Below are 14,468 nucleotides of genomic sequence, written 5' to 3'. Positions count from 1 at the left end.
TGCTTGGGTCCGGTTGCCAGAAGGTCCATGGCTGGAGGCCACCCGGACCCACGATTTTGGGCGCATGTCGTCATGACTGTGTGACAGAGAAAGAAATTCCAGGATTTGCGGGGCATGCTAGGCGGGCACTGTATGAGCTAGGATGCAGCTCCAGAAACAACCTACCACGGCAAAACACGCCGTCACCTTTGTCCCGCGACGACGTAGTTGAGTCTGCTGCCGACTAGCCTCTGTACGGTGAGACTACACTGCCTCGATTTTGCGAGCCTAGACCTTGTGCCAGCTTCGAGAGCTTCGCCCGTGTGTAAGGGCTGGAGCCCCCGATTCGAGCAGTCCATCTCGACATCCCACATTTTTCACGACGGGTTAGCCCACTCACTCCCCCAGTATTGAATCAAATTTGCCCCCGAGTCGACGACAACGATGGAGGCCTCTACTCTCGACGCGCGTCGGTGAACTCCTGGCTGCGCATGAATTGTTGAGACCCATTGCAGTAGGTGGCTATACCACTCGGGGTCCCGAGACTAAAAGGAAGGAAGAAGGGGGAAAAAATCAAGAGCAGAAAACTACCCACGCAACTGCTCCTTTGCGCCGGTCCGCTGCGGCTTTCATTCCCCTCCGCTACTGGATTCGAATATACCAACGACAACAAAATACCGCGTCCTCGAAGAATAAGAAAAGGAGGCCGACATGCGTCTCTATCTCCTGCCCGTCTCCACGCGGCGCACGCTGCTGTACTGCAAGCGCGCGCCGGCCGTGAACGAGAAGCGGACGGTGATGGACAAGGTCCAGGACAAGGCCGCGCGCCTCTGGGCCGGCTGGGAGAAGAAGGATGGCGGCTGGCAACGCAAGGTGGTCGAATACGGCAACTACGCCTTCCGTCGGATCCCCTTCGAGGAATGGGGCCTAAAGTCGGTGCAGCCGCTCAGCGCGGCCGTCCGGCGTAGCGTCGAGGCGGCGGCGGCGGCGGCGGCGGGTGGGGACAAGTCCAACGGGAACAAGTCCGCCAAGGCCGAGGTCGTCTACCCGCGCACCCTCGTCCAGCCACACCAGGTGTCGGGAATTCTGCACACCATAAGCACGGAGCGCGAGGGGCTGCACAGGAAACGCCTGATATGGTGTTTTGTGGGCATGCCTTTCACCATCCCCGTTGCTCTGGTTCCCATGTAAGTTTTACCCTGCCTTCGCGAGCTCGCCGACGAGATAACAAGGCGGCCATGTAGCGCTGTCTGAATCCTACTGACGGCGTAACGTATGCGATAGTATACCCAACCTACCATTCTTCTACCTCATGTACCGCGCCTGGTCGCACTGGAGGGCTCTCGCAGGCGGGCGCCACATCCAGCTCCTACTGAAGAACAACATGTTCACTTTGACCCCGTCGCCAGTCCTGGACCAGGTCTACGCGACTCAGAAACACCCCCTACCCGCGGCTCCCGAGCCCACCACCGAGGAACCCCCAATCTTGGCCGCCGGGAAGATCAACCACCCCAACCCCGACGCCGCGCCCTTGCATCCCGAGGGCGAGACCATGCTCCTCTCGCAGGACAACGGCCGGCGCATGACCGAGGCCCTCGACCTGCCCCAGCTCGAGGTTGAGCTCGAGCGGGCCATATGGCAGGTCGAGACAGCCATCCGATCACATAATGGCGAGAAGGATGCAGCATCAGTGGCCGACAACACAGCAACCCCGGCCAGTCCCGGCTCAAACTCCACCTCTTCAGCTGCATCGGAATCTACGAATGCTAGCGCCGAGTCCAAGGTTAAGAAACAGCAATGAGGCAATGCTATGTCATTTTCCCCCTTGCGGTTCTGTTTCTGCACTAGTTCCTCGCTGTCTTCCCATATCCGGGAGGGCCTGGCATCTCATGAAACCACGCGCTGGGGTGATAAAAACTCGGGTTTCCACTTTGTTGATGATACTACATGACGATGTACGAGCACTCTTGTTTAATGAGGTGTTTTAGTATGAACTGGAAAACTAATAGCCTGTGAAGGAGGAACCCTGAAGGTGTTCCGCAACCCCCCTCGGAAAGCTCTTCTCATCCTATCCACCACCCTGTGTTTGGGAGGGTGTAGACTGCCTCCAACAGAATCCACCTAGGATTTATTGACATTGATAATTAAAAAAAACACCGAACTCCCTGAACTGCCATGTTCAGATGCCCTTGAACGCCCATGCCCATCAAATTGGACCCTTTCAAGATGGTGATACACGCACGCTTTGACTCCTTCCCCCTAGTTCGACTCCCACATTATCGTTCGCAAATGCCGCTTCGGTGCTGTTGGTCGCTTTCGTGGTCGCGCTTAACCCCGTCTCATGGCGTGAGGTACCTTGCGCTCAGCGCCTGTAGGCGGATGAAGACCAGGACAAAAAGAATTGATATAAGGGCAAGGAGCGAAAACATACGGCCTGGTGTCACCCAGGCGAGGAACGTCCGGCGCTGCTCCATAAACACCGCCGTCGTCAGGGTGTCGATGGTAACCCCAGACAAGTCAACTAGGAACTCGCTGACAACGTCTGTCTGCCCCTTGCCATCGTCTAGAGCGGCTCCTGTCGGTTTTAAGGCAGGAGTTTTGTTGCTGCTGCTCGTGGTGGTGCAGGTGGTTTTGTCATCGCCTTTCTGTAGATTCGAGCCTGGGTCCCGACACTTGGGCCCTGATGTAACCACCCTCAGGACGAGGTCTGCGACGTCGGAATCCCTCGGAACCGGGGCATATCTTGCTGAGCATTGGCCACTTCGCGATCTATCTTGACGTCCCCCGTTGGTGGGTAGTCTTGCTGCTTCTGGTTTGTCGCTCTTGCTGCTGTAGAGATCGCTGGAGCCTCGTACACCAAGGTCACCAGCGTCAGAGCATTCGCTGTCCAGATCTTGTCGCACTTCGAGCTCCCTCGTCCTCTCGATGGCGGCGGAGTGATCTTGGAAGGCTACGGCGGCTTTGTACCGCAATAGCATCTCAGTAGGGCTTTGCTTGAACCCAGTCTTGCCAGCGATTCTTATCCTGCGTCGGCGGTGAGACTGCTGCTTTGGCTGTATGGAATCGCAAATTGCCGGGTTGAGAGGCGATGGCACGGCGGGCGTATAGCCACCGCCCGTTATTGACGGCTGCCGCAGTAGCGGCATCCTCTCGATGGTTGGTGGTACGAAGGAATCCACGCCTTGACAGTCTAGGGAGACGAAAGTGCGGATCAAAGCGGTAGGGTGTCACGCTCCGGAAACGAATGCCTAAATTCCGTGTTAACCACGCATCCAAATGAATTCGAAAAAAGGACACAATAGACTGGAAAAGGTATCGGGAACACTAAAAGTGGCATACAGGCAGGGGAGGTTTGGATAGTGGTTCCAATCTGCGCAGGCTGGACGGCAGACTTTCGCTTGGGCGTCGTGGATGCGGATTATTTTGTACTCAAGTAGATGGTTCGGCGTGCCTCCAGATTTGGAACGAAAACGAGGAGCAGGGGATGCTAAAGATAAGGACGAAGAGCACGACGCCGTGGTAGGTCTGGACCGCGGCCGACGGAGGCTGGGGCAAGGGCGACGGGACTCTCCACACGATGGAATCTAGATTGCGAAATGAGGTCGCAAACGTGTAGACTAGGTATCGGCTAGAGTCGCTTGTCCCTTGTGGCTGGTGGGACCAGCCAGTCTTTGGTGTTGTGTGAGACACGCCGCGCGCAGATTGGAATGCTGGCCCGGTTGACTGACCAGGACAAGCTAGCAGGCTAAATCTGTCAGGCCGCGGCTTCCCCAGGGCGACGGGAAGAAGACGGTTGCCCCGCAAGCAGGAAGGAAAAGGAGAAGAGGAAAGGTCGGAAGCAGGAATGAGGAATGGAAGGACACAGGGGGCAAGGAGAGAAATATTGGGTGGGTTGGTTGGAAACAGCAAGGTGAAATTAAATGAGCCCAAAAAGCAGACATGAATCCACCAACCCAGATTAGGGTACAGGGAATAGAAATGGGAAGGGACCTACAGGATAGACTCGAGTGATTGCGCCTTTCAATCATGCGATTTCTCAACGCACCACGAACTCGAGAGATCAGGATAGCTTGGCGAGAGGTGAGCTGTCGGTGTCCTTCGCGCTAGGTAGGGAGTTGGGGCTTTTGCCACGTCTCCGACGCTACAGCCAGGCGAGTCTGACTTTTTGCGTGGCCACAAAGAGTGTTTGCCCTGTGGCGGAAAAAGCCCACGAGTCTGGCCCAAGCCCTCTCGGGTTCAGCGATGGTCGAAAGGACGGTTGCTTTGTTCTTCTCGATTCTTCTTGCCACGTCCCAAGACTAGGGAGGAAGTATGCGCCCGGATTCAAGGCCAGCTAGAATGCTTCAGACACGAGAAGAGGATATTATATGAAGTGTAAAAGCGACAGGACATGTCTCGGAAGGTTGCAGAAGGTGCAGCAACTAACGAAACACAAGGAAAAAGAGGGCGCTGAGGTCTCGTCGAGGGCTATCAGCATTCAGCCATTGTAGGAACAAAAATATGCAATGTGCAAACTCACCACGGCGACCAGAAGCCTGCACGATTTGGCGATTTGGTCGAGGGACGTGCTCGCTGGATTGGGGGGAGGGAGATGACCAGCCGTCGCCCTAGGGATCCCTCAGCTCGCGAGGTGGGCGCAATAGACTCAATTCAACTTCCATGGAAACTGAAATCGATTACGGATCGACCCAGGACAGCGCAAATTCCCGCCGTGGAGTGCGCAGGCGGGCAAGTTGTCTTATCTTTGACGCGCAACAGAGGAGGGCAGGCAGCTCGTGTAAGCAAGGGACACGGCAGGCACGACCCCAGGATAGGTTGGCTCGGGGACAATACGAACTGCAGGTACGCAATCGGGATAACGAGTCGCACCAGTCGTCTATGTGCCACGTTTCTTGAGTGCGTCTGGTCCACTCAGGTATGACGGATATTCTCTTGCGGATGCATCCAGGCTGACAGAGTCGCAGCTCGTTATCCTCCCAGAGGAGAATCCGGTAAGCGCGGATGGAAGGCTGCGGGAATTGGTGGAGAGCTAAACTACCTACAGCTGCAGGCTGCGGTCATGGGGGAAACTCCGGCACCATGCTCGGAGCCTGCTCCTCCATCGCTTCGCTTCCATCAGACGTGGCCACAGGGAACGGAACGAATGCCGCACAGGGCAAGCTATGCGACCAGGGGCAAGCCGGGAAACCGAAACAAAATAGATGTCCATAACAGAAACTTGGTATGGTACGCAAAATAAAATGCATGCGCGCAATACTGTCGGCCTTGATTTGGCCAACCGAGAAACCCATTTATGTCGTAAGCCCGGCTCCCTTTCATGTAGTACTCACTCACTCCCTCACTCACACACATCCCCTTCCTTGCCCCGCTCCCTTGTCACCGTACCAGCACGCCTGCGTGTGTGCATGGTATATGCTGTTGACTTGTTTTAATACATGGCACATGACATCTGGCACTATCTAGTGTAAGATGCGTGCGCTGAATCCCTGGCATGGCTATTGGAAATCTCCAGGACGTTGTTCGTTTCGTTGGAGAATGACGACTGCGGCTTGGTACAGGCCACATATTCAGGCGTAGCTTCCAAATTCTGCCGCTTTGCTCGACGTGAGAAGACCAACAATGAGGCCGAAGAGACCAAGGATGGAGCTGAAAATCTCGATGACGAGGATTTTAACAAACCTGGAATAGGAAAAAAAAAATGAGGTCAGTATACTAGGACAGAAAAGATGATAGCGGGGACCACCGTCCCGGAGCATGGGAACCGGGTAGAGGCAAGGCAGAAACACGCACAGGGTCGGGTCTGCGGCATCTGCAAGAGCGGCCCCACTGCCATTGATGCCGACAGCGACGCCGCAAATCAGGTTGCACATGCCGACGGTCAGGCCGGACCAGAACAAGGCGTATCCGGTGTAGTATGTGGCGCCGCTGTAGTAGTCTGCGTGTTCGACAGCGCTGATCTTGGCCTGGAAGATGATGGCCATGATGACGCCGTAGATGGCGACGACCTCGCAGAAGATAATCGAGATGAGATTCTTGGTCCGGATACGAGGCGCTTTGACACCACCTCCCAGGATAGATGATCCGGTGATGAAAATTCCCCTGGGAAAAAGAAAATGAAGGTGGTCAGCATCACTGTGCAGCCATTGCGCGGGCCTGGATGCCGCCGCCGTGTCCGCCTTCACGGCGAGATAGACACTAGCGGCGTGCCGAGGCCACAGGGGACGGTCCGGACTCGGGGAATCGGGCGAGCAGCGCCAGGAAAGGACAATGCGATGCTCGTCTGTCGCACATACCAAGCCGCCCCCACGGCAGAAAGCCCGATGCAGAGCGAGATGCCCATACTAGCCCACGCGTAGGGCGAAATATCCTCGATGAAAGCGCCGACCTGGAACAAACGCGGTTGGTGTGAGAAAAAGGCTAAAACGTCGTGTCGGGGAGGTTCGAGGGAGGGGGATGGGAGCTGTGTCTCTAGAAGCGTACATCGAAGGATTCCCCACTGCCGGTGAAGAGCATGTCTGGCGAGAGTGCGGCGGTATTGTCAGTTCGGGGAGCGCTTGTCGATGGGAGAACTGCGTCGTGTGGGAGCTTTTCGCCCTGATCGTCGCGACATTCGCTGGAGATGGATTGCAACGCGGCACAACTCACAAGCCCCAACCACGGCCAGCGCGGATCCCGTTCCCCCAAGTCCGTATAGTAAGCTCATCGCGTCGGCTGTGCTGTGTGTGTTTAGATTTCGTTGTCGTTGGCGGAGGATGAAGCCGTCATGGCAACAGCTCGGGGTTCGAGAGGGTCGCTCTCGGTAGCGGCTTCAGGCCGCCTGGACAATGGCGGATGCAGGGGCCACCTGCATTTCATCAGCTTGCAGCTCCAGCCACAGTGGCTGTGGTATTCGTGGATGCTTCTCCGTCCTGTGGGTCGGTGGGTGCCTACTGCTTGGCCGATAGCGGTCTTTGTTCCACCCTCAATACGCATCCAAATAAATACCACCGACCCGGCCGCCCACCTGCCAACTCTTGCGCGCGCCACCCCAAAAACGCAACGAAAGTCCAGCCAGATCACTCGCAAGACAAGTGACCATGGCGACCAACGCTCAGTCCACGTTCTACGAGCTTTATCGCCGTAGCAGGTACATCTACTCCACCCGCAGAAATGTTTCCTGCGGGAACATCCCCGCGGGGCGCACTCGGTTCCAGCGTTTGGTTCCAGTGCGGCGGGCGCTGCTTGTCATGCCTGTGTCACCCGTATCCGCCAGGGCCGCAGGCACCGCAGGACATGTTTGCTGACCGCGTCTCGATTTGATGTCTGCAATCTACAGCATCGGCACGGCTCTCACCGATGCGCTGGATGACCTCATCCAGGAAAACCGTATGGATCCGCAGCTGGCCATGAAGATCGTCGCAAACTTCGACCGCGCTATTGCCGAGACGTTGAACGAGAAGGTCAAGTCCAGGCTTACGTTCAGGGTGATTACCTCCTTGTCTTGCCTGGACGTCTGGTGCAGCCGACATCTTATGTGAAGACTCTTGACTAACCTCAAGGTCCCTCCTCTTTCTCCCACGACGCCAATCTCCAGGGCTCTCTCGATACCTACCGCTTCTGCGACGATGTCTGGACGTTCCTCATCAAGAATGTGTCCTTCAAGATGGACAACGGCGGTCAAACGGTAACGGCCGACAAGATTAAGATCGTCAGCTGCAACGCGAAGCGACCGGGTGAGGGTCCGTAGGTGGACACTCCGGCGAGGCGAGAGAACCAGACCCCCAAGAGGGTCGAGACGACTCCAAAGCAGCGGAAGAAGGCCGCACCGCGCAAACGTGCTACCAAGAAAGCCATAAAACAGGAGCCCGCCTCTGACATCTGAACTTGGCTTGGTGCGACAACAACGGATAATGGGACCGGAACTCCATATATCGCTTGCATTTTTCAACGGGCTGGCAAAACTGTTACATGCCCTGGGTGACTCCCTGAGTCTTTCATGATGGGTTCGTTTTCGATTAGGACATCTTCAAGGGACGGCGTTTTGGTCGGGGCATGCAGATGGTGATTCCACGGAACGGAGTTGAAGCATAACTTCCGGATGGGATCACCTCAGAGTTATAGAGATAATCAAATACACTCTTAGGTGCAGCGCACATGCTGGCGATCTTCTCTACCTATGTTACTTGGTATCTATGTATCGGGTAACCAGTTTTGCTCAAGATGAAGCCCCAGGGCCTCTTAAGCAACATGCCGAGACCCCACGAAATATCGTGGGGAGATCAACCCGTCATGGCCGACATGACTAGAGTCACTCCTCTCCGCCATTACCCTCGTTTTCGTGAGTATCATTGCTAGTCGCATCACTTGTCAGAGCCTCATGGATTTTCTCCATCATACCACCCGGCTCGTCAAACATATCGATCATTTTGGTGTCCTGGCACCAGCCTCGAGATACCGCTTCCGCACCAAACTCATAGACAGTCCGAGACATCCATATGATCAGGCAGTCACGAAGACGGGCACTCAAGATGCCGCGGTGCTCGGCCACGTCGCCGCCCTTCTCGGCCACGTTGCCATCCTGCTCGACCGCGCCGCCGTCATTGGGCTGCGGCTCTTCGGCGCCATATTGCGCGTTCCCGGCGGGCGCCGGCAACGAGACCCGGCTGCCCCGTCGGGCAGTCGCCACGAGGGAACACTACTCCTCGCACTTCTGATCAAAGGCTGCATGAGCGGCGTCGTAATGGGCCTTGGCCCTGGACAGGCCCGCTTTGGCGTCGCGGACGGACTGCAGGTACCATTTTGTGTGAGCAGGAATAAAACAGACGTTGGAGTGTGTGGGATGCTGTTACTTCATCATCAGTAAGAGCCAGATCCGAGAGCGAGTCGCGCCAAGCACGATTCCAGTCAACATCATGCTCGGCGTCCCGGAGGGCCGCGCCCAGCTGGGCGACTTCGGCGCCTACGATCGGGCTGATGGTGTTGTGGTCGCAACCCCCTTTTCTGGCGTCGCGACAGGTGATACACTTTTGGCTATTGCCATCTATGATCTCGTCAATATGTCTGAACCATATTTATATAAAGGGATCGGATGGTTTTACTCTTGTCATCGCGGCAGATAATGTGTGGGTTTCGATCGTTGCAGGCTCTACGGATGCAAGTCGAGCACCACTCATCGACGGCGCGGATCACGCTAACGAGGATATCAGGTTGTCAGTAAAATAATCCCAGTCGTCTTTGAAGGAATGGAACAAGTTTCCATACAGACGCTCGAGACGACGGCGTTTACTAGCTTTTCCCGTTCGGGGGGCGGTGTGTTTAGGCATGGCGACGGGGGTGGACGATCCGACGCGTCACTGTTGTGTAGGTTCTGGGTTTTGGAAAGAGTGGGAGAGGGCACCACTCTGTTGCTGGTATTTGTTTTCTTTATGTCTTCTGGGAGTCTTGGAGGATAAACTCAAAGTGAGAGGGATTTGACCAGTTTCTGAAAAGCAACTAACTGACGATTAGCATAATTACCTGCCATACGACAACCTGCGCATCAACTGCTTCAATGCAACGTGCATTCTAATTCCACATCTTAAGTGCTAGTGTCAAATGGTCTTTTCTTCTTCTTTCGAATGGCTTGATATTGAACGTATACCGTGGCACAATCACTATACTATTCATTATTCCCAGGAGGTACAGCCCAAAGCGGCAGGTTCGATTGGGATTATAGAAGCCACTAAAGAATTCCCCTGCCCCTTCCTAGAATACGCCGCCCAAGTTAGTCTGTTGCATGAGCGACTCGCGCAGTCTCAATGTTTGTGCTATGCGCTCTGTGCCTGTCGACTGTGCAATTGCACCCATTGTCAGATTCCTCTGCATGCTAGGCTTGGCCTGGCGCAGTGATCCGAGAATAGCACAGGATTTCAGGGTTGGGCAGGAGGAGGCTGAGAGCTTATCTCTTCCACAGACGGAACACGGGAGGGCGCACATGCAGCGGACTGCCCCTTGTCGATCCGCCCTTGGCAGTGCCAGCCGAACAGCGCTACACGCTACGGGGCTAGCGCAGCGCGCTGAACAAGGGGGGCCAACGAACGGCTGCGACACTGGCGCGTGGCCCAGCAGCCGGCATTGACTTGTTTCGGACGAGTCGCTGGCAAACACGATCAGCAGCCCTCTGGGTAGAATTGTTTTTTTTTTGTCTCGCTTTTGCACCGCCAGGCTGAGTCTCGACCTGTCACGCCTCCACCCCTTAGACTAGGCTGCTGACTGTGTGCGCGCCGCCATTGTCCTTTCCCTGCTGTCATTGCTTCTTCCGGCCCACCCCTTGGTTTTATCTCGCGTGCCCTGCTGCTGTTGCTGTTCCCTCTGCCCAACATGTCCCGCAAGCGCCAACAGCAGGAACCAGCTCCCGACCCAGCCCCTGACGCCCCCTCCACGTCCATATCCACATCCGGCGAGGAGCAACAGGAGGTGGCTACTGTCTCGGGCAGGCCAAGCAGCTGGAGCAAGGTTCCCAGTAGTAACGCCAGCGTTGATGCGGCGGTGCACCGGCGCCGCAGAAATAAGAGCAAGATGGAATCCACATTGGCATCCGAGCGCAGCCCGCTTCTCGACGAGGCGGGCCGAGAGACCTTCCGCGATTCGGATTCGGCCACGACGGCCGCTAGCACAATGGCCTGGAGCCAAAGGAACCAATGGATCATCTACGCTATCGCGAGCGGCACTTGCGCTGCGCTGAACGGTGTCATGGCCAAGCTGTGAGTTGGTTTCTGTTCTTTCATCCCAGCCTTGCCGCCCGGGGCTCCATCGCCATGGAGCTGCCTTGTCGGCTTGTGTTTGTTAGCACGTGCTCTCAGGTGGTATCCCGCCGTGAATGGGGCTTACAGCTATCTCGTCGCTGGCAGAACGACCACCGAACTCACAACGAGCTTATCTCATCACATTGCCGATTTCCTGGGATTATCAACAGCCGGGGGAACCGTCGAATTCGTAGTGCGCGCTGTAAGTTTCTGTGTCCTGTCCCCCGTCTGTCCGCGCTGGGCGACGATGTCGTGAAACCTGATTCTCGTGGATTTGGGAATCATTAAATGAAACAGACAGAAAGCCACCAGACTGCAATAAATTCTGACATGAAACGTCCCATGTGCGCCTAGACATTTTTTGGGTTAAATCTTGCGTTTAATGGAGTGGTAAGATGCTTTCCAATCGGGGAATTCCTCCCTCGTTCCTCGCCCAATCCATCCATATTTCGAGCTCCCCTTACCCCTCGTGCTCCTACTGAGAGCATGCAGCTTTCTGTGCTCCCCGTGTAGCCGTCATACATGGCTGCCCGCGTGGCCATCTGTATCACCACCAAAGGCGCACGAGACACTCGATGCTGATGTCGCCCGTCTTCTAGATGTGGACGCTCTTCACCCAGGCTCTTTCTCGCGGCCACTCGACGACGCAGGTGTCCATCATGAACACGTCGTCCAACTTCGTCCTGACAGCACTGTTGGGACTCGTCATATTCTCCGAGTCGCTGCCGCCGTTGTGGTGGCTTGGTGCCTCCATGCTGGTGGCAGGCAATGTCATTATCGGCCGTAAAGACGAGGGCTCCGCGGGCGGAGACGCAGCCTGCGGAGACGCAGCCTGCGAAGATGCCGATGCTGATGACGATGCGCTATCTGAGGCCGAGAGTGGCCGGAGCGATTACGAGGCGATCCCCCAGGTTGACGGCACAGTGACTCGGGTGGAAAAGGATGACGATGAGGAAGACATCCCTCAGCTTGGGGATTTGGATCGGGATCATCAAAGGTGAAGTCAAACCGCTGGATCTCGATGCTTTTCTCTTCCAATATTTCCTGTCTCTTACAGACCGTTGGTTGCTATGAAGGGCCGCTCCTGGACTGGTATACTTGTTTACATCGATACTACTTTAGATAGGCCTCCTAGACCTGTATCGACAGACGAGATAGCGATAGAAAATTGGTTATTCTGCAAGCAACTTGGCGTCCTTCGTTTTGATCGGAAAGGATCTTACAAGTGTCAACGTGCCGTCAGGACCCACACACAGTCCACTCGCACAGTACCACCCCACCCCCACCCACCACAGAACCAGCACTCCCGCCCAAGCAGCAGCTTCACAAGTGACGGTGGAATTTCTTGCACCGCGCCAGCCTCGCGACGCGACCATTTTGCCTGGATCCCTCGCCAGAGCCAGAGTCGCCCCGACCGACAGCAGCCGACCAAGGTAAAGCAGCACGCGCCACGCGACCGCCGCCATGAGGTTGACCGCCGACCTAATCAACAACTCTCTCTCCTACATCAACCCTCTGAAGGAGCGAGAGCTCGACCTTCGAGGTATGTCGCGCGAAAAGGGCAGATACTACACTTTGACCGAGGAGCAGAGTTGATATCGAACCCGCTCTTTCTCTTGGGGAACCGCCGCCTTGTAGGACACCGAATCCCGGCCATTGAGAATCTGGGTGTTGCTGGTGTCAGTACTCTTCTGTTCTCGCCTCCCCTCCGCGCAGGAGCTCCCCGCGGCTGACTGGCCGGCCCACCGACAGCCTCAAGATGCCATAGACTTCACCGACAACGACATCGCGACGCTGGGGAACTTCCCCTTGTCCCCTCGCATCCAGACGCTGTTACTCGCCCGGAATCGCGTCGTCAACATCCAGCCCTCGCTCGCCAACGCGATCCCGAACCTCACCAACCTGGTGCTGGCCTCCAACAGCATTGCCGAGCTCGCCGACCTCGACCCCCTGTCCGGCTTCAAGCGTCTCACGCATCTGGTCCTGATTGACAACCCTGTCACCAAGAAGGAGGTGCGTCTAACGCTGCTATGCGCCCCCTCGGCGGCCACATGGCGCCCACGCTTCGACTTGAGCTGCGGATCTAACTCGAGTGCTCGGGGCACATATTTATGTAGAACTACCGTTATTGGGTTTTGTGGAGATGCCCCGGTGTGAGGTTCCTCGATTACCAAAAGGTCAAGCTGGCAGAGCGGGAACATGCTACGTCGCTGTTTGGGACAGCCGAAGAACCGACGGAGCTGGCTATAAAGGTATGCAACCATGGATAATTCTCCGGACCTGAGCCTGTGCTATGTTTCTATAATCTAACTTTGGTGCTTCTTAACACGCAGATCAAGGGCAACAAGTCCAAGACGGGCGCCGCGGCAGCAACTAGCAAGACCGATTCGGCGGGACTCACCTCCAAGCTGTCTCGGGTCAAGCTAACGGACGGGGAGCGCAAGAAGCTGCAGGAGCGCATCAAGAAGGCAACCAGCCTGGATGAGATCCTGAGACTCGAAAAGGAGCTGAACGAGGGGAGGTTACCAGCAGGTATCCACGGCAGTGACGCTATGGAGGATTGAAAAGCGGACGAGCCGCTGGCTTCCTCTCTTTTATTTTCCTTGATCAAACGTTTTGATTCCATACCTGGCGAGGTACGCATGGAAGACAAAAGCAGTAAATGGGCAGGGTGGTGGGCCCTCTTCTCGTGCATATAGCAAGTGTTTTGTATACGGGTCGGAGCGTTTTCGCTGGCTTCACGGACAAGCATGGAGGGTACAGATATTCCCTTGTTATCAACAACAATGCATGACAGTCAAAGCAGAAAGTATTGCCTGTCCCCCATTTTTTTGTTTTTTTTGCACATGCCATCACAGCCTTGGTGGTGACTTGTCGCTGCCGTCGGCGATCTCGATAACGAGCTTGCCAAACTGCCTGCCCGCCTTGAGGTCGTCGAAGAGGCCCTCGATGCCGTCGAGGTTGTCGAGCCCGCGGACGGCGCGGCTGACGACGGGCACGATGCGGCGCTCGCGCACAAAGGCGACCATGTCGGCGAACTCGGCGCGCGACCCCATGGTGGTGCCGCGCAGCTCGATCTGCTTGAGCACCGCGGGCATGAGCCAGTCCATGCGCGGCGACACGGTCATGCCGTAGCTGGAAATAACGCCGCCGGGCCGGAGCAGCCGTAGGGACCGCTTCACCACGTCGCCGCCCGCGCCGTCGATGATGGCGTCGAGCGACGGCCGGTCCGCCGGCAGCAGCGCGGCCAACTGCGCGTCCCAATCCGCCTCCTTGTAGTTGACGCCCGCCTCGGCGCCCAGCTCGGCCACGGCGCGCGCGATCTTGGCCGGGTCGCCGCTCGTCACAAAGACGCGGCAGCCCATGGCCACGGCGAGCTGCAGCGCCGTCAGCGCCACGCCGCCGCCGATGCCCGTGACGAGCACGTTCTTCCTGGGGCCCTTGCCCCCGCCCTCGCCGTTGCCGTTGCCGTTGCCGGCTGGCGAGATCCCGGCCTTGGTGACGAGGGCGCGCCACGCCGTCAGCCCGACGACGGGCAGCGCGGCGGCCTGCGCGGGCGACAGGTGCTCGGGTGCGGCCTCGAGCTCGGCCTCGGACACGACGGCGTACTCGGCCGCGCAGCCGGCGTCCTCGCACAGCAGCGACGAGCCCGTGACCGCGAAGCGCGCGGGCTCCTCGGGCCCGCGGTCGGCGAGCCGACGCGCGCGACGGGTAGGGCGACGCGAC

General features: G+C 57.0%; 9 protein-coding genes across 9 annotated transcripts in view; 6 read left to right on the top strand and 3 right to left on the bottom strand.

Moving 5' to 3' along the window:
• The first annotated feature begins 116 nt into the window (after positions 1-116).
• On the top strand, positions 117-2,253 carry GGTG_03755 (hypothetical protein). The gene is made up of 2 exons (XM_009221537.1): positions 117-1,166; positions 1,264-2,253. The coding sequence occupies exons 1-2, from the start codon at positions 691-693 to the stop codon at positions 1,778-1,780; spliced, it is 993 nt and encodes a 330-aa protein (XP_009219801.1). The 5' UTR covers positions 117-690; the 3' UTR covers positions 1,781-2,253.
• On the bottom strand, positions 1,884-4,693 carry GGTG_03754 (hypothetical protein). The gene is made up of 3 exons (XM_009221536.1): positions 4,499-4,693; positions 3,319-4,428; positions 1,884-3,227 (listed from the first exon to the last, which is right to left on the bottom strand). Exon 3 carries the CDS (start codon positions 3,123-3,125, stop codon positions 2,319-2,321), a length of 807 nt encoding a protein of 268 aa, XP_009219800.1. The 5' UTR covers positions 3,126-3,227; positions 3,319-4,428; positions 4,499-4,693; the 3' UTR covers positions 1,884-2,318.
• Positions 3,278-5,012, top strand: GGTG_03753 (hypothetical protein; the record flags this gene model as incomplete). The annotated part of the gene is made up of 5 exons (XM_009221535.1): positions 3,278-3,498; positions 3,721-3,870; positions 4,416-4,465; positions 4,738-4,756; positions 4,944-5,012. Exons 1-5 carry the CDS (start codon positions 3,391-3,393, stop codon positions 5,010-5,012), a joined length of 396 nt encoding a protein of 131 aa, XP_009219799.1. The 5' UTR covers positions 3,278-3,390.
• On the bottom strand, positions 4,860-6,846 carry GGTG_03752 (vacuolar ATP synthase proteolipid subunit). Its single transcript, XM_009221534.1, has 5 exons — positions 6,625-6,846; positions 6,460-6,494; positions 6,273-6,364; positions 5,770-6,078; positions 4,860-5,658 (listed from the first exon to the last, which is right to left on the bottom strand). The coding sequence occupies exons 1-5, from the start codon at positions 6,680-6,682 to the stop codon at positions 5,547-5,549; spliced, it is 606 nt and encodes a 201-aa protein (XP_009219798.1). The 5' UTR covers positions 6,683-6,846; the 3' UTR covers positions 4,860-5,546.
• Positions 6,847-6,944: 98 nt separating this feature from the next.
• GGTG_03751 (transcription initiation factor IIA gamma chain) lies at positions 6,945-8,134 on the top strand. The gene is made up of 3 exons (XM_009221533.1): positions 6,945-7,105; positions 7,295-7,442; positions 7,553-8,134. Exons 1-3 carry the CDS (start codon positions 7,056-7,058, stop codon positions 7,703-7,705), a joined length of 351 nt encoding a protein of 116 aa, XP_009219797.1. The 5' UTR covers positions 6,945-7,055; the 3' UTR covers positions 7,706-8,134.
• Positions 8,135-8,178: 44 nt separating this feature from the next.
• GGTG_03750 (hypothetical protein) lies at positions 8,179-9,240 on the top strand (the record flags this gene model as incomplete). The annotated part of the gene is made up of 2 exons (XM_009221532.1): positions 8,179-8,296; positions 8,436-9,240. The coding sequence occupies 2 exons, from the start codon at positions 8,179-8,181 to the stop codon at positions 8,819-8,821; spliced, it is 504 nt and encodes a 167-aa protein (XP_009219796.1). The 3' UTR covers positions 8,822-9,240.
• An 887-nt stretch (positions 9,241-10,127) lies between these two features.
• Positions 10,128-11,946, top strand: GGTG_03749 (hypothetical protein). Its single transcript, XM_009221531.1, has 4 exons — positions 10,128-10,700; positions 10,848-10,944; positions 11,097-11,132; positions 11,342-11,946. The coding sequence occupies exons 1-4, from the start codon at positions 10,318-10,320 to the stop codon at positions 11,741-11,743; spliced, it is 918 nt and encodes a 305-aa protein (XP_009219795.1). The 5' UTR covers positions 10,128-10,317; the 3' UTR covers positions 11,744-11,946.
• A 101-nt stretch (positions 11,947-12,047) lies between these two features.
• GGTG_03748 (U2 small nuclear ribonucleoprotein A) lies at positions 12,048-13,564 on the top strand. The gene is made up of 5 exons (XM_009221530.1): positions 12,048-12,285; positions 12,381-12,421; positions 12,495-12,755; positions 12,860-12,994; positions 13,076-13,564. The coding sequence occupies exons 1-5, from the start codon at positions 12,207-12,209 to the stop codon at positions 13,304-13,306; spliced, it is 747 nt and encodes a 248-aa protein (XP_009219794.1). The 5' UTR covers positions 12,048-12,206; the 3' UTR covers positions 13,307-13,564.
• GGTG_03747 (oxidoreductase) overlaps positions 13,250-14,468 on the bottom strand; it is a 2,323-nt gene continuing 1,104 nt past the window's right edge. The window contains exon 3 of the mRNA XM_009221529.1: positions 13,250-14,416. Coding sequence (XP_009219793.1) covers positions 13,595-14,416 — 822 coding nt within the window. The 3' untranslated portion in view covers positions 13,250-13,594. The remainder of the gene's footprint in view (positions 14,417-14,468) is intronic.

Source organism: Gaeumannomyces tritici, assembly GCF_000145635.1.
Source record: "Gaeumannomyces tritici R3-111a-1 unplaced genomic scaffold supercont2.2, whole genome shotgun sequence".
Classification (NCBI taxonomy): Eukaryota; Fungi; Ascomycota; class Sordariomycetes; order Magnaporthales; family Magnaporthaceae; genus Gaeumannomyces; species Gaeumannomyces tritici.
This window is presented reverse-complemented; position numbering and strand designations above follow the sequence as displayed.